The sequence below is a fragment of the Fukomys damarensis genome, unplaced genomic scaffold (genome assembly GCF_012274545.1).
Source record: "Fukomys damarensis isolate Sample0158 unplaced genomic scaffold, DMR_v1.0_HiC HiC_scaffold_4, whole genome shotgun sequence".
In the NCBI taxonomy this organism is placed as follows: Eukaryota; Metazoa; Chordata; class Mammalia; order Rodentia; family Bathyergidae; genus Fukomys; species Fukomys damarensis.
Window position 1 is genome coordinate 35,359,361 of NW_022900916.1, and position 21,542 is coordinate 35,380,902.

Here is a 21,542-nt window from a genome sequence, read left to right on the forward strand (position 1 = left end):
AGCAACAGTGTACACAACGGAGTGTCAGGTCTTTCCTGCAGGATGATGGCTCTTTGGAATCTGTGTCTCACTGCCACCATCCAGAAGTGCAACAGAATATCATAGGACACATTGCGAGCTCAGGAAAAGATCAAAGTTCACCATTCAAAGTGTGGCTTCTATGGAAGGGGTATCACTTTCGCATCATTGTAAAGTGGAAATATTATAAATCAAGCAGTCATTAGTCAGAGATCATCTGTACATGCAGTAGATAGTACATTATAAAACCACTAAATCTCACACTATCAAAGAATCATGGCCAGGCATATCTTCGAGGTATTTCAAGCAAAACCATATAATACCAGGCAGAATACAGAATTTATAATTAATTCAGCAAAAGACAAAACAAGATTGAAAATCTACCCCAAAATGTTGACAAAGGAAATCTCTGTGTAGTGCCTTTGAAGGGAGTGGTTATGTATGTATGACAAGTGCTTTTATGTCCTTTTCATATCTTTTTACATGGAACACACACTATTTATGTGAGCAGAAAGGTGTGTGTGTGTGTGTGTGTGTGTGTGTGTGTGTACTATATAAAGGTATACATATTATATATTTTTGGAGGATTATTTCCTCAGAAGTTCTTTCTAAGGGAAACACAAAAGGTAGATACTATAAAGTAAAACAACCAATTTAATCACAGATACTTTGAAACTTTCATGTGGCAAAAGATATTGAAACCAAAGTTGAAAGAGATGACGAATGGGCAGAAAATAATTGCCATATTTACAGCAGACAAAAGTTAATACTCCTAGTTCAGAAGGGCCTACATAAAGACCATCCATCAGAAAAAGAGAGGGCTTCAACAGAAAAGTCAAAGGGGAGGCTATAGAGAATAAAACACATATACAAATATGTGCAGCCTCACTCGTAACAAGGAAAATGAAAATTAAAATGAGATTTTTTTTCCCCCTAGAATACTGGAAAAACTTACAAAGGCTTACTAATATTTAGTGTTGGCCCAGAGTGGACCACTGATAGAAATGCAAACCAAGGCAGCCTTTCTGGAGTATTATTTGGATCTGTCTATCAATTCTATATCCACAAGGCATTTAACCCAGAAGTTCCCTCCTTAGAAGCACATTCTAGTAAGCATACTGAGCTTAGGAATGTTGATATAAATTGGTTCATTTTGTAGGGATATTTGAAGCAGAATAAAAATAGGGATAATTAAATGTCCATCAATAGGAAGGTGGTTGCATAAAATTATAATGCAATCACAGAAAAATGATTGTGATGCTCTTAAAAAATGTAGAGCTATCTATATAGTAGCATGAATAAAAGTCCATGCTGTACGGTTGTAGGACAGTGGACACGTTATCTTTATATCCTTATACTTGTGTGTAATATGGACATGTGTATGCATATAAAGTGTGTGTGTGTGTGTGTGTGTGTGTGTGTGTGTGTGTGTATCCCAGGGGGACTGGTTTCAAAACCTTCAGTAGATACTGAAGCCCAAGAATGCTCAAATCTCTTCTATAAAGTAATACAATATTTGCTTACAACATACACACATCTTCCCTATACTTTAAATCATTTCTTTTATTTGTAATACTAAATATAATGGCAGTGTCATGCAAATTATTATTATAGAGTATTGTCTAGAGCATAATGACAGGAAAAAGAGTGTACGCATAGGGTACAGACGTGATTTTGGGGGAACATTTTTGATCCATGGCTGCTTCGAACACAGATGTAGATCCCATGGATATGGAAGATATACATATATACATCTGGACTATACACATGTCTGAGCAAGTTGCTTAACTTTTGGTGCCTCTGTTTCTTCATTTGTAAAATGAAGAAAATATATATATATGCAAGACTATGCATCCCAGCCTTTATACCTATATCCCTGCCTATATACACATAGGTATTTCTTTGTCCATCCTGAAAGCTGGGCTGCTGGGAACAAAAAACAGGTCCCTGAAGTAGCCCAAGTGCTGGGAGCAAGGAGCTCCCAAGTGAAGACCTGAGAACTTTAGGTCAGTTCAGATTCTGGGTCTGACTGCTGTGGCGCCTTGGATAGGGTACATAATTTCTCTGCTAGCTCTATTTTCCTAAGTAGGTTGACGAAAACCTTCCCTCCACTCTCACTAACAATTGCATGGACAGTCACAGACCAGACTAAATGTCTGGGGTCAGGACACTGAGACTTCTAATCTCCCTCAAAATGTCCCCCTTTCCTTAGCACCCAAGTGGAGCCCTGCAGGAAAGAATCGGGGTATAGTAGTTAACCTTCCTGTTGCTGGGTCAAAAGACTTGTTACACACAACTGAAAGGAGAAGAAGTTTATTTTGGCTCACAGTCTTAGAGCTTTCAGTCCATGGTCAGCTGGCTCCACTGCTTTAGGCCCTTGGCACAGATTAACCCACTGATGAGGTTAATACCATCCTGATCCAATCACCTCTAGGCCCCACCTCTGAACATTGCTTTATTGCAGATCAAACCTTCAATACGTGAGTCTTTGGAGGACTCTTCATATTTAAAACACTACAGGGGTGTCATTTACTCCTACCTCTCTTGATGTTCCTGAGAGTCTACTGCATAGCAGAAGGGGCTGGGAGGTACTATGGGATCCAGGGTCACAATCACAGCTGGGAGTCCCAGGGCTCATGAGTCCCTCTCTCTCTCCTCCTGCAGGATCGTGTGTGAGATGGGGGAGGCCAAGCCCAGCCAGCATGCAGGCTTTGTGGAGATTTGTGTAGCTGTGTGTCGGCCCGAGTTCATGGCCCGCTCCTCACAGCTCTACTACTTCATGGTGAGTCCTGATCACCACAAAGCTCATGACTGTTACTGCTAGGTCCTGCCAGAGGTTCTTGCAAACCCAGGGCAAGGGCCTGCAGGCCTGCCCTCCCCTATCATGGGAGTCCTATCCTGTCATCAGTAGGAAGAAAGCCTTTGAGATCCAGGCTCAAATCCAGACTTAGCTGTGTCTGGTTGTGTGGCTCTAGGTAAGATGCTGTATCCTTTGGTTCCCAGTGTCCCCACCCGGCTGAGTGGAGGGGTGACGCAATGGGTATGTGAGTGTGCAGTCTACACATATAACGACTCCTGGGCCTTGTTACCCAGGCTCTACCACTTACTTACTAACTAGGTGAACTTTGGCAAGTTACTTAATGTTTCTGTGTCTCAGGTTCTTCATTTGTAAAATGGAGACAATAATAGCACCTACAACGTGGTATCATGAAAATTACATAAAATGTACTTATTCTTTCTAGTATCATTTCCTGTATTGCCTATCATTGCTAAACCCTCACCTTTCCCTGTACACTCATGCCCATCATTCCCAGCCCATCACCTTCTCTCCCCCACCCCCCACTCACCATCAGCCCTGCCCCATGACCTCTTCAGTGCTTCTTTCACTTGTCCTACATCTCACGGCCCCACAGTCCACCTGCACATCCAGCCCATCCCCACCCACCCACACTGTTACCCCCCCACCATCCACCACCCCTTTCTTCCTCCCTCAGCCTCTCGACAGGTCACCCCATCCTGCCAGGTCTTGACTCCATCCAGCCTATATGGTCCTATCAAGTGATTCTGGAGGAGAGAGGCTTTGGGGTCCCTTGGCCTTGTGATTGTGGGGACACTGGAGACATGGCACATCCCATGCCATGCACACCCAATGCTTTCAAAACTGTCTTCGCATGTTAATGACAACTACAATGGTATAATTTGCTCAGGGTCCCGAGCTGCTTTTGAAAGCTGGAGGCCTGTGGTAAAGGTAATGGATTTTATGCCCGGGCATCAAATGCCCTGAAATAATGTCATGGGAAATCCTTCTCTCTTCCTCCTCCCTCCCTTTCCTCTTTTCTTCCTTGCTGCCTTCCTTCCCTCTTTTCTTTGAGTTCATTTTTTGTCCCTTCAACTGACAGCATTCATCACCTTGTGCAATATCCCTTGCCATATTTTTGATAAATACTTGGTTAATTACATTGAATTCTGTAATGTAATTTGGTGGCTCTGACTGTGGTTTTGTGGTGATAACTAACAGCCAGCACAGCCCCTCTCTCAGTAGATCCACAGTCTCCAAGGTGGGTGAGATCAGCTGCAGCTAAGGACTTGAATGTGGTGGGGTGAACATCAGAGAAATGCAGGTCAGATGCCCCTCCCCACCTCTGCTCCTGGGAAACCAAACCTCCCTTTAGGTGCCAGTGACCGTTACTGAACACACACTGGTGACATTCCTGCTCACCAGGTTCTGGGCAAGGAATCTGGCTCTGGATCACCTGGCAGCAAAGAGGAAGAAGGAGGCAACCACAGCATGGCCAAAGCAAGCGCTGGGCTTCCACAGCCATCCAGCCAGCCAGATGGTTTCCATCCTGTGTCCTTGGCAGTGACCCTGGATGACAGAGTAGACAGGACTAGCCAAGCCTCTAATTCACTAAACTGGCATTTCCTTGGGGTTACAGCTTTTTCTAACATGTCTCTCTGTGAAACTCCAACCTCTGTGCCCAAGCCTGACTTATCCAAGATGTCCGCCCCCCAACACAGTGCATCCCCTCTTGCCCATTTCTGCCTGTGGCCTGTCCCCCAGTCTAGTAGTCTTAGCAAACTGTGCCCTGGCTTCCATTAATCCCTGAAAGCCATCTTCACCATATCCTGGAGTCTCACTTTTCCTATTCTCTTTGCTCGCACTATTTCCCCCTTAAATCTGCATTTGGTCTGTGCCAATTATAACCCCTCTACCTCCATGGAAAACTCATTTGCATCAAGCTGTCTCTACTTTGAGGACCCTGAGTTCTCTGATGTGTTCACCTTCCCTGTCCAATCTTATTTCTCCAACTTCCACCTTTCCCACCTCCTTCCCCTCTGTCTCCTTCCCCTGGCTGCGCTAAGCCACATCTTCCTCTCTGCAGAGTTCAGCCCGTGCCCTACCTGTTGTCTTCTGAATACACAGAGCTGAGCTGGGGATACCACAACCCTTGCAGCCCACCCCTTGGTGCCAGAGTATCTTCCTGCACCACACTCCACTGCTCCTCTGCAGCTGGGCTCCTCTTCTCATATACAGTAGGGTCCCTAGAAAAGCAGCATTTGTCCAGGCCAGACTGACTTCTGTGGGGACCTTGGGGAGTAGGCAGTCATTCATGGAATACGGTTGACTCTGATGTACACTGGAGATCAGAACTGAGGAAGGGAGAGAGAAGGGGCAGGGAGGAGGAGGAAGAACAGCATCAGATCAGAACCTGTGGAGAAAAATGCCATAAAACAAACCAATGGTCCTTTGGCTCAAGACTGGTGTCACTTTGGTATTTGAAGGGCACCTCCAAGGAACAATCTGGTGTCTCATGTCTACTCACTGGGGAAGACTTTGAGGAAGACCAATGCTAATGACACTGACCTTGTCCTCTGGTCCAGTTTACACTGAAGGATTGAGTCATGGAGCCCCCAAATCCCCACAGAGCTCCAAATGTGTCTGGGTGGCAACAACATCTGTGGTCTCCATGAATTTCTTCTCGAGGCAGGAAGGGACAGAATTCTTTCTATTATATTTCCAAGCACCCAGAGCCCCACTGCCTTCTGCTCATCCAGGTGGCTGGTGTGGGACACTCCTTGGATCCCGCACAGAAGTCCTGGGACGCTGGGGAACTCCTTCCTCTGGTTCCTCTGGGGGTACACTAGGAAGCCCTGTTTTAGGAGGTGCTTCTCAGGACCTGGGGTGTCCTTTCCCAATGTGAGAGTTGGGGGCAAGGTTGGGGTTTCCCTCCACAAATCAGTCCAGGCTCTGATCTGATTTATTTAACCCAAACTCAACCTCCAAGGCCAAGGGATCCAGATCCAGGCCCTTCAGAGAATTCTTTTTCTTCACCGACTACCTCCATCCACAGAGCCAAGTGAGGAGCTTGCAAATAATGATTTGATTTCCCGTGCAAACCCACCGTGAAATATTTATGAAGCATGACTTGAATAATTAATAGTTTCTCACAATTCTAAAACATGTCTCCATAACACTCTCTCCCCATCCCTGGAAAATTGCCCTCCTCCAGAGACCCCCTGATAGCAGCACCATGACAAACCCCAGGGGTTTACCCACTTCTGTCCTTCTAGGAACCACCCACAGGCTGGTTGCTCTCCCAAGGCAGGCTAGGACCATGCTGCCTTCAAGCCATGTGCATACATGGACAGCCCTTCCTCTCTCTCTCTCTCTCTCTCTCACGCACGCACGCACACACACACACACACACACACACACACATCATGCCATACCACACCACACCATACACACTGTACTTTTCCTTCCGTCTCTAGGGAGCTCTGCAGGCCCTTTGTGGTGGTGCAATTGCCTTGGAGAGAACCAATTTTTGGCTCAGTCCTTCATTCCTGATTTTGTTACCAAAGAGATTCTATCTTAAGATGAGCTACAGAGCATGATCCAGGCAGAGCTGAGAAAGCAGGCTCTTTCCACTGTGAGGTCAGCAGTGCCCTGTGTGCCCTGCCCCTGTACCTGGGCGCACGCTAGGCAGTGGGTGTCTGGTTCTGCCAGGGTTTCTCTTTGCGCCCTGAGGTTTCACCGAAGGAGGTCTCCCTCGGGAAGGATGCCAGCCTCTCTCTTTAGAGCCAAGTTCTTTAAAGGGATGTGGCTGGGGAAGGGAGAGGGCAATCTTCATTTAAATGCAGATACAGGCTTCTCACCTGGGACCAAGGAAAGTTTTTCCATTAAAATGCTAATGAAAGAAAGAACTGCAACTCCAAATCCCCAGCTGTGGCAGTTTCGTCCCTGCCCCCACTCACAGCCCTGCTGTTCTAGTCCCATCATGGTAGGGACTCTGGACTGGCCTGGAAAGAGACAGGACTCTTGTTTGTGTCTCGCTCACATTCCATGGCTCTACCCACGAGGTGCTTTGGGCAGCTCTCTGAAGAAGCCTGCAGAAGTGACTAAGTCACCTTTCCCAAAGCAGTGAGACTGTAGATGGGCAAGGTTGTTGGGAACTGGAGCTCTGGAGTCTGATTGCAATTATTTCACTTTTTGAATGTATAAGCATGGAAAACTTAACATCTCTGGATCTCATCTATAAAATAGTAACACCTTCATTATAGAGTTGATTGGACAATTATATGTATGTGTGTACATGTATGTATATTGCTATAGATAAAGCCTGACACATACAATATCAGTGCATGGCAGCTGCCTTTGTTGCTGTTGTAGATACAGTTATGCAAACTCTTAGGGTCCCAGACATTGCCTATTCTCACAGCCACCTTGACTGAAAGTTGCAGAAGACAGCTTGGGCAAGGAACAGCCCAGCACCACCTCTACCCTCCGAGGCATCGTGTCTCAGGCTTGTCCTTTCCTACACAGACCCTGTCGCTGTCAGACCTGAAGCCCAGCCGGGGGCCCATGTCTGGGGGTACCCAAGTGACCATCACAGGCACCAACCTGAACGCGGGCAGCAACGTGGTGGTGATGTTCGGAAAGCAGCCCTGCCACTTCCACAGGTAACCCCAGGGGTCCCGGGGTGGGGCAGATAGGTCACTACCTGGAGCAGGGAGGGAGGGACCACCAAAGGCAGGGACTTCCTGGCTAACTCTTGGGAGTATGTGCTGCTTCCTGAGAAAGTGGATGCTGTCTCCAGGAGGGCACTGTGGCCCTTCCCTGCTACAAAGTGCAGCTCAAAATCTATTCTAGACCCTGTTCCTAGGGTAGCATCTCTCCAGCTGCCACAGACCCAGCTGGGACTCAGTGCTGACTGAAACAGCACCAAGGGAGGTAGCTTTCCCTCCCTGTGCCACCTGCTAGCCCAGAAGGGCACACCTGGCCTCCAGAAGAGCCAGAAGGTCTCTAGAGAGAGGCATTCTTGGAAGGGACTGTGCTGAGGACTGCCATGGGGCTGAAGTAGGAGCAGCCTAGAGTGTGCTATAGTAGTGTTGAAGAACACATTACTCTGACACTTGTTAAAAAGGCAAGGAAGGCTTGGTCAGGACAGCTGCAACAGAGCAGACCCTATCACAATAAGGGAGAGAGACAGCTCAACTCCAAGTGCAGTGAACACAGCTGGGGACTGAGAGCCAACAGCAGAATGAGGAGTCTTGGGAGGGAGAACTGGGAAGAGGAGTTTGCATGCAGGCTTGGGATTCTTGCCAAGAGAAAGCCAGGGTCATCAAAGCCCAAGGTCTTGAAATCCTCACCAGACTGATTTAGCACCATTCTTGATAAAAAGAAGGCTGGGTAGACCAAGGGCCCAGGACCACGCCTGTGAGAATGCTGGGCTCAGTGAGCCTGTCAAGAGCTCAGTCCGAGACAGTCTATTCCTGGTGCTTGAGTTTTTCATCCAAGCCAGTTCTCCCCTTTTCCTCTGAGGAGCCTGATTCGCATGGGCAGTCGGGTGTAATTCTCAGGACCACCATCCTCTCAGTATCCGGGGCCCGCCGCTCTGCTTCCCTCCTCCAGGCGATCTCCGTCCTTCATCGTCTGCAACACCACATCCTCTGATGAGGTTCTGGAGATGAAGGTGACGGTGCAGGTGGACAGGGCCAGGATCCGCCAGGACCTGGTCTTCCAGTATGTGGAAGACCCCACCATTGTGCGTATCGAGCCAGAGTGGAGTATTGTCAGGTAGGAGCTGCCCTGAGTGTATTTTCATACCTCTGGGCCTCAGTTTCCCTCTGTAGCTCTGAAAAGGCAAGGAGAGTCGTGGGGGCCCAACGCTGCTTTGGAGACTGATGGACTGGGTTGGGTTCTGAACACCTCAAAATTAGACTACTCTGCTACCGTGGCTCCCTGCTTCCACCTCCATGCAGGACCCTGTCTGGAAGTGAGCCCTGATTTCAGGACTTGCAGGCTGTGTCCCTTCCCACAGTGGGTACCAGGTCCCCCACTGTGGCATTCTGGTTCTGCCTCAGGCTGAGGTATGTGGGAAAATGAGTGTTATCAGAGCCAACTTCCCTGAAGGACAGGGTGTGGGCCTGGTTCCTTGCTTCCTTTAATGTCCACCATGAGGGCACTGAATATCCCAGATGGCTGAACCAGTGTTGGATGCTGTTATAGAAAGACCCCGATGAAGAGTGGAAGCTCTTTAGCCATTTACCTGAGGCAAGTCACAAACTCTTCCACCTTTTCTGCAAGTCCCCTGGGGATGTGGAAACCTGAGGATCTCTAGGGTCTCTGCAAGGGTGTGTGTCACAGCAGAGGCGGAGCAGCATACAGACAGCATGTGTCTGCATTTCCAGGTCTTGGAGGATGCATGAAGCAGTGCAGGCTCAGCTTCCTCCTCTGCCCACTTCCCAGGCCTCATTCCTATCTTTTCTGTCCCTGCCAGAGTTCAGTCTTCTGCAGACCAACACTATCTGCTCCAGCTCTGAGTGTGAGCATCGTAGGGACAGCATGAAGAAATACTCTCTATAGCTAGAACAGGGACCAGTCCAGTCAAAGGAACAGACTTGAAACCAGTCCTGGGCTAAATCTGGCTGGCCACATGCTTTTTTAAATAAAGTTTTATTAACACACAGTCATGCCATTCTATGTGCATAGCCTGTAGCTGCTTTCTCACCAGCACAGCAGAGTTGAGTAATTGTGACAGGGACCATTAGGCCTGTAAAGCCTAAAATATTTACCATGTAGCCCTTTTCAGCAAGTGTGTGCCACCCCCTGACTTAGCCCAGAGAAAAGGCAATGTGGCTGCTGGGTTGATATGTGGCTGTCCTCAGCAGTCACTGGGTCAGGCCACCCGTAGGAGCTTTAGATACAGTCTTGATGCAGATGAAGAGGATAAGGCATAGAGAAGGAACAGCCTGTGGAAAGCCCTACGGCTGGTGAATCCTGGGAACTAATGTAACCCCTCCTGCTTTACTCACTAAGTGCCAGAACTCTGAGAAATTCACAGCCTAGGTTAATGTCATCATGGCAGGAAGAGATATCTCATCCTTCTTGGTATTTATCTGCCATCCTCTTGTCATGCTTACATTAAGAAAGAGGCTGGAGACTTTTCTAGGACTGCCACCCAGCTGTGGTGCTCCTGGTTGGGTTAAGGAAGTCTGAGGATGGCAGACTCTGCACAACTCTGCACAAGGCATGGCTCTGTACTGCTCAGCAAGCAGCCCTGTTGGCTTGGGGACAGGATAGGGGTGTTGCACCTGCGTATGGAACTGATGACTGAGAAGACTGGGGAGATGGCTGGACATCCCATGCTCATCTTGCCAACTGTTAGGACAAAAGATCCTCTCTGGGTGTCACAGGAACCTTAGTGTATTCAAAGGGCAAAGGAAGGAAGGGACTGGGACCGTAAAGTTGGACAAATGGATAGATGGTAGAAATCAACATGGATGTTAAGGAGTTTCACCCACCATGCTTAGAGCTAGTTAACTTGCTAAGCCCTTTTTACATAGCAGAAATCTTTTCAAAGATGCTTCTTTGCCCAGAAAACAGGTCAGTCCTTGTTCTCCTTTGCATAGCCCCCTAGGAAGATTCAGCCCAGCAGAGTGCTGTCTGCCCCTTCCTGCCAGCTTTTCAGCCTCCCTGGGGATATGACACCCTTTGAAGGACTGCACCAAGATGAATCTCCCGAAGCCCTTCCATCAGTGTCCTCTGCACCACAAGGTGCGGGAGACCTGAGTCAAGCCTTTCAGGCTTACCTCCCGAAGAAGTTTTCTTAGTGCTTGGACCACTGTCTTTCCAAGATAGTGAAGGCCCTGTTGAAGCCTCCAAGGGCAAAGGTTTTAGTTTGATTGCCAGGGAGCCAGAGGAAGCTGTGCTTGGACCCTGCAGGGTCTGATGGGACATCTGGGGCGAGGATTCCATTAAACCAAGAGCAAAGGTGAAAAATGTCTCAAGAGTGGCAAGGACTGGGAAAGACTCCAGGAGTTGAGGCAGCTGGCTTAGTCAGGCTCACCTCAGGGGCCTTTGAGACCCAAGGGGCTGTGCTGTCACCTGGGTCTCCTCACACTGACTTTACTCCAAGTCAGCCCAACGAAGGATGCCACGGATATCTGGACATCATTGTTTTCCCCTTGGCTGCTGAGATGCTCATTCTTATTACCATGCAATTGGCTTGTCGTCCTTGTCCCCAAGAACATTATTGTGCTGTCTGCTTATCATTGTTCTTATTGTCAGAGCATATCATGATTATCATCATTGTCACCATTGGGTGCCATTGTTCCTTTCCTGTGATTCAAATGCCCCATTCTTTCGTCCCTGGCAGTGGAAACACACCCATCGCTGTCTGGGGCACTCACCTGGACCTCATTCAGAACCCCCAGATCCGTGCCAAGCATGGAGGGAAGGAGCACATCAATGTGAGTCCAACATGTTCCTTCTCAAAGGGTGGGGCATCCCAGGCACCCCTGCCCACAGAGAGACACAATCTGTGACCCCCTTCAGGGCCGGGATAGTGAGCATTTTCAGACCTTGTGTGTACAGGCCTAAAGGACCTATCAGAGTTTCTGGTATTTCACATCCCTACGCTTCCATCCCTCCAACCCCCTCATGTTCCCTAGCTTAGAAAATACCCTAGCCACTGCCAAATCCACTGTGAGCCAAGCCAGAGTGAAGTGACAGCCACAGAGTATAAGCTCTGAGGGCCCAAATGCAGCTCCCTCATCCACCATCCTGTTAACCCCCGATGCACTGACTATTTCCAGGGAGACCCAGCCCATGTGGGGCACACAGATACACTGTATCTTCTCCCTCTCTTTCTCTTCCCACAGATCTGTGAGGTTCTGAATGCTACTGAGATGACCTGCCAGGCTCCAGCTCTGGCCCTGGATCCTGACCACCAGTCAGACCTCACTGAGAGGCCTGAGGAGTTTGGCTTCATCCTGGACAATGTCCAATCCCTGCTCATCCTCAACAAAACCAATTTCACCTACTATCCCAACCCTGTATTTGAAGCCTTTGGACCTTCAGGAATCCTGGAACTGAAGCCCGGTACCCCCATCATCCTGAAGGTAGAACGAGAGCAGGAAGGAAGCAGGCCACTGCATGGAGTGGGAGGGTGTCCAGTCACGGGAAGAGCACAGAAGACACAAGCTCCTGCCAGATTTCATGACTGGGGACCCTTGCAGAGGTTGTGTGTAGAGCTTAGCACTCAGCAGGCCTCATCTATCCAGGAAAGGCTAATCCACTTAGGCTATTGGAAGCCCAGGCTTTGGTCTTCAGAGTCCAGGAACTGGGTGTCAGAGCTGCACACTGTGTCTTCCTATGCACTCCTTTGCAAAACACACCTTAATTTTTCTTTGGAGCATGGATTGCAAGTTAACTTTATCTTGTATGATAATGTGAATCAAGGAGTAGTAACTGACCACAACTCTGTACTGTATTGAGAAGAATTCTAGGCTGCATTAGGGATAACCTGATAAAAAGTACTTCAATTATTGATTTCCCACTGGGAAGAAGGGAGGATGGTCATATACATGTTATATTAGTCTGTTTTCTGTTACTATCACAAAATACTTGAGACTGGGTATTTACAAAGAAAGGTTTAATGTGCTCTCAGTTTTAGAGGCTGAAAGTCCAAATAGCATGGTATTGACTATTAGTGTGGCAATAGGAAAGTTCACATGGTGAGATAGGAAGCCAGAAGGCAGGGAGGGGACAGTAATGAGCTCCCACTAGGCCCCACTTCTTAAAGGTCCCATCACCTCTTACTGTCACTGAACCAAGGACCAAGGTTCTATTATGTGAACCGTGGGTGGACAAACCACATCCATGCCATACATGTGCCTTGCACATATTACTGTAGGTGGCCCCTCCACCAGCTCACCAGCTGGATGGGACATCTGGTATGAAGACATGGCAGCCACCAGTGACTGAGGCTATGACTCTAAGTGGAAACGGGGGCTTTCCTGTGTGTCCAGGGCAAAAACCTGATCCCACCCGTGGCTGGAGGCAACGTGAAGCTCAACTACACAGTGCTGGTTGGGGAGAAGCCATGCACTGTGACGGTGTCAGATGTGCAGCTGCTCTGCGAGTCCCCCAACCTCATCGGCAGGCACAAAGTGATGGTGAGGCTGGCAGGACCCCTTCCTGAGGGGAGAAGGTGGGAGCGGTACTGGGTAGAGTAGAGCAGCCTCATCTGGGCCACTGGGGCTCTCCACAAGAGATCCCAGTCCGTTACCAGCTACCCTGCACCCATGCCATATCCCAGCTTCTCCCTTCCACACTGTCCTTTTTTCTGTATCTCCTGATGTGCTAAGGGCACTGCAAGAGAGCCTTTGAGGAGAGAGCCATCTCTGGCCTAGCGCGACCCACAGGGTCCTGTTCTGTGCCTTGGTGTCCATGGTGACAAGGGGATGAGTCTTGGGGAAACCTGTCATGGATGCTCCGTGGCTACTTAGGCACCAGCTGTGGGCTGTCTCCTGATGAAGACCACATGAGGGTTCTCAAACAAGAGGATGTGCAGATTCTCTCCTCGAGGGGTTACCTCTGCCATCTGCCTCCTGCCCCAGCCCCAAGGGCCCTACTTTCACAACCGGATGAGGCTCCGCCCAGCCCTCATGCTTTTCCTCCTCCTGCCTCTGTCCCCCTCCCCCCCGGTACCCTGCGTGTCCCCAGGCCCGTGTCGGTGGCATGGAGTATTCCCCGGGGATGGTGTACATCGCCCCGGACAGCCCTCTCAGCCTGCCTGCCATCGTCAGCATCGCTGTGGCTGGCGGCCTCCTCATCATCTTCATCGTGGCTGTGCTCATCGCCTACAAACGCAAGTCCCGAGAGAGCGACCTCACGCTGAAGCGACTGCAGATGCAAATGGACAACCTGGAGTCCCGCGTGGCGCTGGAGTGCAAGGAAGGTACTCGTGACCAGCGCCGTGTCCCTACCGGGGACTGTGTGTACGCTCATGTGGCTCCTATACAAAAGCAGGCAGTCCGGGCGACCCTGGGTAGTGCTGGAGGTTAGGTGTATGTGTTCGTATGCATGCATATATGTGTGTGTGTGTACGCATGTGCCTGTGCCTCTCATTCCTAGCCACAGGCGGGGCAGCCATGGACGGTGCCAGGGTTTGTATCTCTGTATACACACATACAGTATACGCGTGTGCACATGTGTGTGCAAATGCATGTGTGTGCATGTATTTCTCTCTCACAAGCCTCAGGCCGGGCAGTGCCGGAGGTTGGGTGTCATATTCAGACACTTAACACCAGTGTCTGAGCCCACGTTGCAGATCAAAACCCTACCTGTCCACTCTAGCGGGGAAGGAATTAGGTCCGAGGCTAGGGTCACCACTCCCCAGCAATCTCCAGACCCAGAATCCAGCTGAGTGGGTTTCACTCTGTCCTCCAGGGGAGTCCTGGGAATATCTCATCATGACACTTCTTCCCTTCGGCAGCAAGGGAAGACTGGAGTGCTGATCTGTGATTTCAAAGGAAGAGTGTTTCACAGCTGGTATTTTAAAAACCTTACAAACACCACCATGAAGTGAGATCAGCTATACTAAACCTGAGAAGGAAACTTAGGAGCCAGACTCACGTAACCCCAGGACATCATTGCATGAATCGTCACCCTAGATGGGAGGATCTGAGCAGGTTCTGCACAGTCTGTGTACACCGAGTTAATCCAGCCCAATACCTGGGCTCCCAAATTGAACCAGTCCCCACCAGGGAAGCTGAGGCCAGTTTTGATGGGGAAGTGGATCCATTCCATCCCCTCTCTTCATCCTTCAGCTGTCAGCATGGCATCCGCCTTGAGAGAATGTTAATTACTGCTTTTATTATATTTATGCCACTTAATTTTTTTCTTTGCAATGTACTCTTCCATCTAATTAGGTGTAGTGATTAGAATCTCTTTTATGTGTGGCAGGCACAAAGCTTTGAATGTTGGAGGCACTTGGTGACTTAAAGGAAAGCTGCAGAAGGATCAAAAGCTGGCTTCCTCCCTTCTCCTCCCAACCAACTGCCCCCTACCGGGAGGGGGCAGGCGAGGGCAGAGCACAGCCCAGATCTGCCAGAAGGTCCCCTGGGAGGGAGGCTGAGCAGGCAGGCAGGATCCCAGTCCAAGAGTTGGTGGAGGCCAGCAGGGAGCCTGGTTCAAGGCTTGGAGACAGCTATGCACAGGGCTGGAAGAAGCCTTGCAGCAAAGGACATGCAGGACTGCACTTTCCAGGGCCTGGGGCTGCTGTTTAGCATTTGCATGGCATGGGGCTGGGCAGGATTTTCCTGGAGACTTCGCAGTGAGCCAGGATGTCACCCATACCTGAACGCAGAGGATGCCCTGCTCTCACCCTGCCGGGGCCTGAGCCTTGGATATGGAAACACACACGTGTGCAGACACACAGTCCCATTTTTCACTCATTCATCTACTCACACACTCACACTCTCTCATACCCACACATTCTCACACTGACACGCTGGCTTACACACACACACTGACATGCTCACACTCAGCCAGACCCACTCGCATACCTTCATACACACACTCACATTGTTACACTGGTGTACACACACACACACTCACATGTTCATACTATCACTCCCACCTGTGCACTTTCCCATATAGGCGTATACATGCACACAGGTGTGTGTGTGCCTCACCCAGGACATATGTGAGTGTCCATCGAGCTTTTGGTGACAGCACATGCCAAAAACAATCACTGACTCCCTTTTACATACACATGTGCAGGCAAACAACTCCCACACGCTGGAGTAAATTCTGCTTCATTATATTAGGGCTCTCTCCCTACAAGACACTCTGCATGGCAAGAGCTCATGTGGACAGAGCAGAAGTGGGCAGTATGAGAGGAGAGTAGCAGGAATACAAGACTTTTCCCCTAGCAAGTCCTAGAGCTTGCCTGGTACCAAGATCCATGGAGACCCTTGGCCTTGACATCAGCACTGTAGGTCAGAGTTGCTCCAAAGTCTGGGACAGGTCAGGTGGGGCCCTTCCACAGTTCCTGGGGCACCTAAGTCATGTTCTTGTGTTGACACAGTCTGGGTGCTGAGCTTGTTCTTTGAGGACCCTAGACCCATCCTGGGTTTATAAAACCCTTCTAAGCCTACAAAGTATTTTTCCCTTTTCTTGTGTCTGTACAAATAGAAAGGAACATCGGTCAGTCCATGTCTCCTGGCTGTTCTTTGCCAACATGTGTTCATCCACCCGAGTTGGGTGTGTATGTGTGTGTGCATGCATATGTGCTCATGTGTGTGCATACACCAAGGAGAAAGGCAGAGCAGGGCCCAGCCTCCTGCTTCATCTTGAATACCTAGAGTGGCAGAGGGTGGCCCCAGGGGAGGATGTACCCAGGACAGAGTGCAATGACAACTTTGGTTCTGTGTAACAACCTTAGGCTACACTGTATACCAGGTTTTCCCAGGGGCCAGCTGGGATCTTGTCACTCTTTCCAACATTCAAAGTTTTGTGCCTGCCACACATAAAGCTGGAGGCCTGAGCTGCCAAACAGCAGTGCCCATATGCAGATCATAATTTGTCACCAGGTTGCATCACCTTGAACAGGAAAGACCAAGCTACATCCTGGGTATCTGTGTAGAAGGAAGACATTAGTCTCAGTCCCATTTGGAGGTTTGATGGTCCCAGTGAACTGCACATTCCAGAACTGGGCCCTCAGACTTTCTTCCTTTATCAGAAGAAATTTTTCTTTGCTGTCATAAGGAAACCCAGTACAAACACAGCAAGTATAGATGCACCTCTGCAGCCTCTCTCTTCTCTCCTCCTGTTCTTCCATGTCCCCTTCCCAGCACTGGTTACAAACCAAAGCTTTTCTTCTTAAGGTAGGCCTTGGCCACAGTACAGGACTGTGGACAGCCTCACCAGGCATTGGAAAGGCAGACAGCCCCAGACAGCTTTCTTTCACTATACATTTTTGCCAAGCTGACACCTTTCATCCCAATCGTTCTTGCACATCTCTCTCTCCTCCCTAGCAGTCTCACCGGATTCTCTTTGTGTTAGCTTTTGCAGAGCTGCAGACAGACATCCATGAGCTCACCAGTGACCTGGATGGAGCCGGGATTCCCTTCCTGGACTACAGGACCTACACCATGCGGGTGCTGTTCCCGGGAATTGAAGACCACCCTGTGCTCCGGGACCTCGAGGTGAGAGGTAATGGCCCCTGCTGGTGTTAGAGCAGGTGGCGCGTTGGCAGTCTGCAAGTCTGGCGTCTTGATTGGAGGTGAGAGAGCTGAGGCCAGGGAGGGGACGCACCATGGCTGACATCCCCCAGCTTGTGGGTACATACCAGTTCTTCTGAAGACAGTTCCTAGCCAGAGAACATCAGAGCAGACATGCGAGTAATAGCACTTTAGATCTTTTGGGGTCATGGAGTCCTTTGAGAGTTAAATGGGCTTTAAGGACTCTCTCTAGTAAAATTTTACCTGTACACAGAAGCAAGAAATGAAAGTTCATAGACCCTTATTTAAGAAACTATATTATGAAGGATCTTACCATTTAGTTGGTGCTTAATAAATATATAAGGGATTTTACCACTTGGTGCCGAGTTGGGAAAGATAAGCAATGTATAGGGAAAAGAGTTGGAGATGTGAATGATAAAACCTAACAGTCTTTCTAGCAGCAGGGACCTCATCTCTGCATTTTAGCCCACTTACTGTTTAGCATAGTATCTGGCTTATGCATATAATTCATATTATGCCTTGTTCTGAAAGGGCTTTAGAATGGCTTATAAAGATAAATACCAGAGAGAAGTGAAAAATATAAATGAGGAAACCAGAGCAAATGATAATCCTAAGGAATGATCATTATTAGTTGACTGTTACTAAAATTCCCACATGGCTTTAAGCACTGTTCATGAATTCATTCAGGGACTCTCCGAGCTGCTGAGCCCATCTTACAGGTGACAAAACTAAGTGGGCAAAGAAGTTCAGTGGTCATCTGAGGCTATACAGTGTCCTGGGAACAGAGCAAAGAGTTCAGTCCAGGCAGTGAACTCCAGCATGCTTGCCGACAGACCCAAGCCAGGGCACCCAGGGCACCAGACCCGCAGGTGCTGTGGCAGTGGCCTGCCTCATAGTTCTGGATCCTTACTATAATGGATGGGAAACCTATAGCCAAAGTCATGAGGAAAAGAAAATTAACTTCAAGATGGACTTGGTCCATAAAATAAAAACAGACTCATTGCTCAGGAGTCACATCATGTTGCAAGTACTGATGCCCAAGGGAGTGCCCAAGTGTGCTTCCTGAAGGACGCAGCAGGCTGAGCACCTCGGCAGCACACCTGGATGTGTACAGCACGTGGTGGCACACGCTTGTCTCCATGCCTGCTTGTTGAAGGGAGCATGTATGTTTTTAGAGTGAAGCATGAGCTGGAGAGGCTCCCTTTAGCTCAGCTAACAGCTGACAGCTACGATGACCACTTTAATGGGCTGTGGGCAATGGTCTCTATGTCCTCACTAGTGGCGTACATTTTCTGTCTGTCTATGTGCATGCACATGTTTAGACATGTATCATATAGATACATAAAAATGCAAGGTCTAGCTTCATCCCACCCATTGCCTTGGTCCAGCCCTGGGGCTGTGCTTCTTTACCTTTCTGACCCATTTCCTTCTGCCTTCCATCTTTCCTCTGGCCTCATCTTTATGAGCATCAAAATACCAGGTTTCTTAGGGCCCTGAAGAGTCTGAGGGTTTCTGTTTAAAGTGATGCTTGGGAGTGATGAAAAGATAGACAACATTCTGTGTGTGTGTGTGTGTGTGTGTGTGTGTGTGTGTGTGGTATGATTGGATGCATAGAGACTGCCCCATCTTTATTTATCTTTGTACTTCTAGCTTCCTGTAAAGTGTCTAGCACAGAGTAGTTGTGCAGGAAATGTTGAGTGATTGAATAAATTAATGTCTGTGTGTCTATCTGCGTCAGGATGGAAATAGCAGTGCTAAGAAGGTGAATTACGCCCATAGGATAGAGATACAATATCTCTATAGGGATAGGATAGAGAATAAATTAAGAATTCCACTAAGTGGGGAGAAAGGAACCCTTCTCCATTGTTGGTGGGAGTACAAACTGGCGCAACCACTATGGAAATCAATATGGAGATACCTCAAAGAGCTGGGTGGAGGTTTTTAATTAATGTCTGTGTGTCTATCTGCGTCAGGATGGAAATAGCAGTGCTAAGAAGGTGAATTACGCCCATAGGATAGAGATACAATATCTCTATAGGGATAGGATAGAGAATAAATTAAGAATTCCACTAAGTGGGGAGAAAGGAACCCTTCTCCATTGTTGGTGGGAGTACAAACTGGCGCAACCACTATGGAAATCAATATGGAGATACCTCAAAGAGCTGGGACTGGAGGTTCTATTTGACCCAGCCATCCCTCTGCTGGGTAACTTTTCAAAAGAATTCAAAGAATCATATCACAGAGATATATACGCACCTATGTTTATAGCGGCACAGTTTTTAATAGCTAAAACTTGGAAACAGCCCATTTTCTTTTCCTTTGTTAATAAGGGAAACTCTGATTCCAGCCTTCTGCTCAGGAGCATATCAGCAGTCAACTTGACTAGTTTCCCTGAACATGGAGCCCAGAGTTGGCTGATTGTTGTGAACAGGCTCTCAGTAAGGCCAGCCACATGGCTTTTTAAATAAATGGTGGTAAAATATACATAACATAAAAGTTTACTGTGTCAACCATTTTTGAGGGCATAGTTCATTTTGTTGTGCTGCCATTACACACCATCTACACCCTGCACCTTTTCATACTAACAAACTGTACCCATTAAACAGCAAATTCTCCTTCTCTTCCTCCACCATCCTAGTTTCTGCCTCTGTGAATTTCACTTCTGTAGGGACTTCATATAGGGAGAAGCACACAGAACTTGTCCTTTTTTGTCTGGCTTATTATATTTAGCATAATATTTTTCAAGGTCTATCCCTGTTGTGGTGCCAGTCAGAATTTCCTTCCTTTTTAAGGCTGAAAAGATTGAGTTGTGAGGACAGACTGAATTTTGTTTATCCAATCATTTGTCAATGGATGTTTGATGTGCTTCAGTTTGGGGCTCTTGTGAACATGGGTGTGTAAATATCTGTTCCAGCCTCCGCTTCCGTTTCTCTTAAGTATAAACACAGAACAGTGTTTTCATTTCCAACAAACTCACTAGTAAATTGCCTTGGACAGAAATCAACATTTATTGTCCCACAATAGCTAGGGGCTATGTGACATCCAGGGATCCTATGTGGACATCACATCAGAATTTGTTTGCAACCTGTTTTTGACCCAGGAAGTATTTTTCCCTCTTGGTGTCCTGAGCGTGGAAACTCCCCAAGGGAAGCCATTGATTACTCTAAAGCAGTGCTGCCCAGCCCGTTCAGCCCCTGGAACTCCTGTCCCTTGGAAATGTGAAAAGGGAGGCATCCTCTTATTTCAGGCTGACAGAGAGAGTAAATTGCCAAGCCCCATCTTTTGTGGTCCACTGGGTAAGTCCAAGCATTTGAGCATGTGGCTTTCCAGGCCCTGGTCACACACCAATCCTTTCCAAACAAGAAGCTGCCAATCAAATACTCCCAATTTCAGTCCATTACCAGCTCCTTAACTCTAACCTGTTGAATTACAATTAAAATGTACTATGCAGTTTTATAGTCATAGACTTCGGCTAAAGCAGAGAATCATCTGGTAAAGAAAGAAAGTCTTATGTTAGTGTGGCATTGGCCTAGGGGGAGGGCAGGCTGCAAAGGGGAATTGCTTCTGACACTCACGACCAAGATACTTCACTTCTATCTCCTCCTTCCATGATGGGGGGGAGAAAATTTCTGCCTTGTGCAACCCAATACAAAAGGCTCTGTGCATTGGATAACGTGGAAACTCCCAGGCACAAGGGATCTGTGAAGAGTAGTCAGTGAAGTCAGAGAGGCAGGTAATAAACCAGTGCTGTTTAAGCATGTGCAGTATATGCCAAGCACTTTACATACATTATCTTATTTAACGTTCTTAAAACATTATGACACCAGTACTCATATTCTCATTTTAAAGATGAAACAGTAGACCCCAGAGGTGATGGAGTTTTTCTTTGTGGTGTCTGACTTGGATGCACTGGTAGCTGTGCTAAAACCCTCCTGCACAGGGTCACACAGGCCCTTGCTGCCCACCAGGCAAATGTGTCTTGCACAGAGAAAGTGCAGCTGAGTCAGGAAGTCGAGAGTGTGTCCTCATGCCACTGGAACCATCTAGTTGGCCTTGTGTCCTCTCTTGAAAGCATCCATGGTGCCAAACCTAGATGTGGCTGCTCTCCCTTTGACAGCCAACCTGTTGGGAACCCTTGAAGGGAAGGAAGGCTGCACAAAGAAGCCAGAGTTGATGTTTAGCTAGCTGCTAAGCCTAGAGATAGCACTGGACATGGTGACAGGTGGAGAGTATGACCAGATGTTCAGGGGCTAGACAAGCTTGAGAACGGAAATCTAGAACTGGCCATCACCCGCTGGGTGGTCTTGGGACAAGTCTCTCTGGGAGACTGTTACTTTGCAAGGTCATTAGAAGACCTCATTGGAATAACATACATAATGTGCCCAGCACTGTGTGCTACACATTGTAAGTGCCCAGTAAAAGCAGTATGTACTACTATTCTGATAAGTCAGAGTGACACTGTTCTGAGTGTGTTAAAAAGTAGAGGAAGT

General features: G+C 48.2%; 1 protein-coding gene across 1 annotated transcript in view; it reads left to right on the plus strand.

Annotated features, from left to right (window-relative positions):
- Plxna4 (plexin A4) overlaps window positions 1-21,542 on the plus strand; it is a 420,278-nt gene that overhangs the window by 361,086 nt on the left and 37,650 nt on the right. The window contains exons 14-21 of the mRNA XM_010611730.2: window positions 2,683-2,800; window positions 7,343-7,479; window positions 8,432-8,596; window positions 11,178-11,271; window positions 11,683-11,922; window positions 12,832-12,978; window positions 13,529-13,763; window positions 16,874-17,016. Coding sequence (XP_010610032.1) covers window positions 2,683-2,800; window positions 7,343-7,479; window positions 8,432-8,596; window positions 11,178-11,271; window positions 11,683-11,922; window positions 12,832-12,978; window positions 13,529-13,763; window positions 16,874-17,016 — 1,279 coding nt within the window. The remainder of the gene's footprint in view (window positions 1-2,682; window positions 2,801-7,342; window positions 7,480-8,431; window positions 8,597-11,177; window positions 11,272-11,682; window positions 11,923-12,831; window positions 12,979-13,528; window positions 13,764-16,873; window positions 17,017-21,542) is intronic.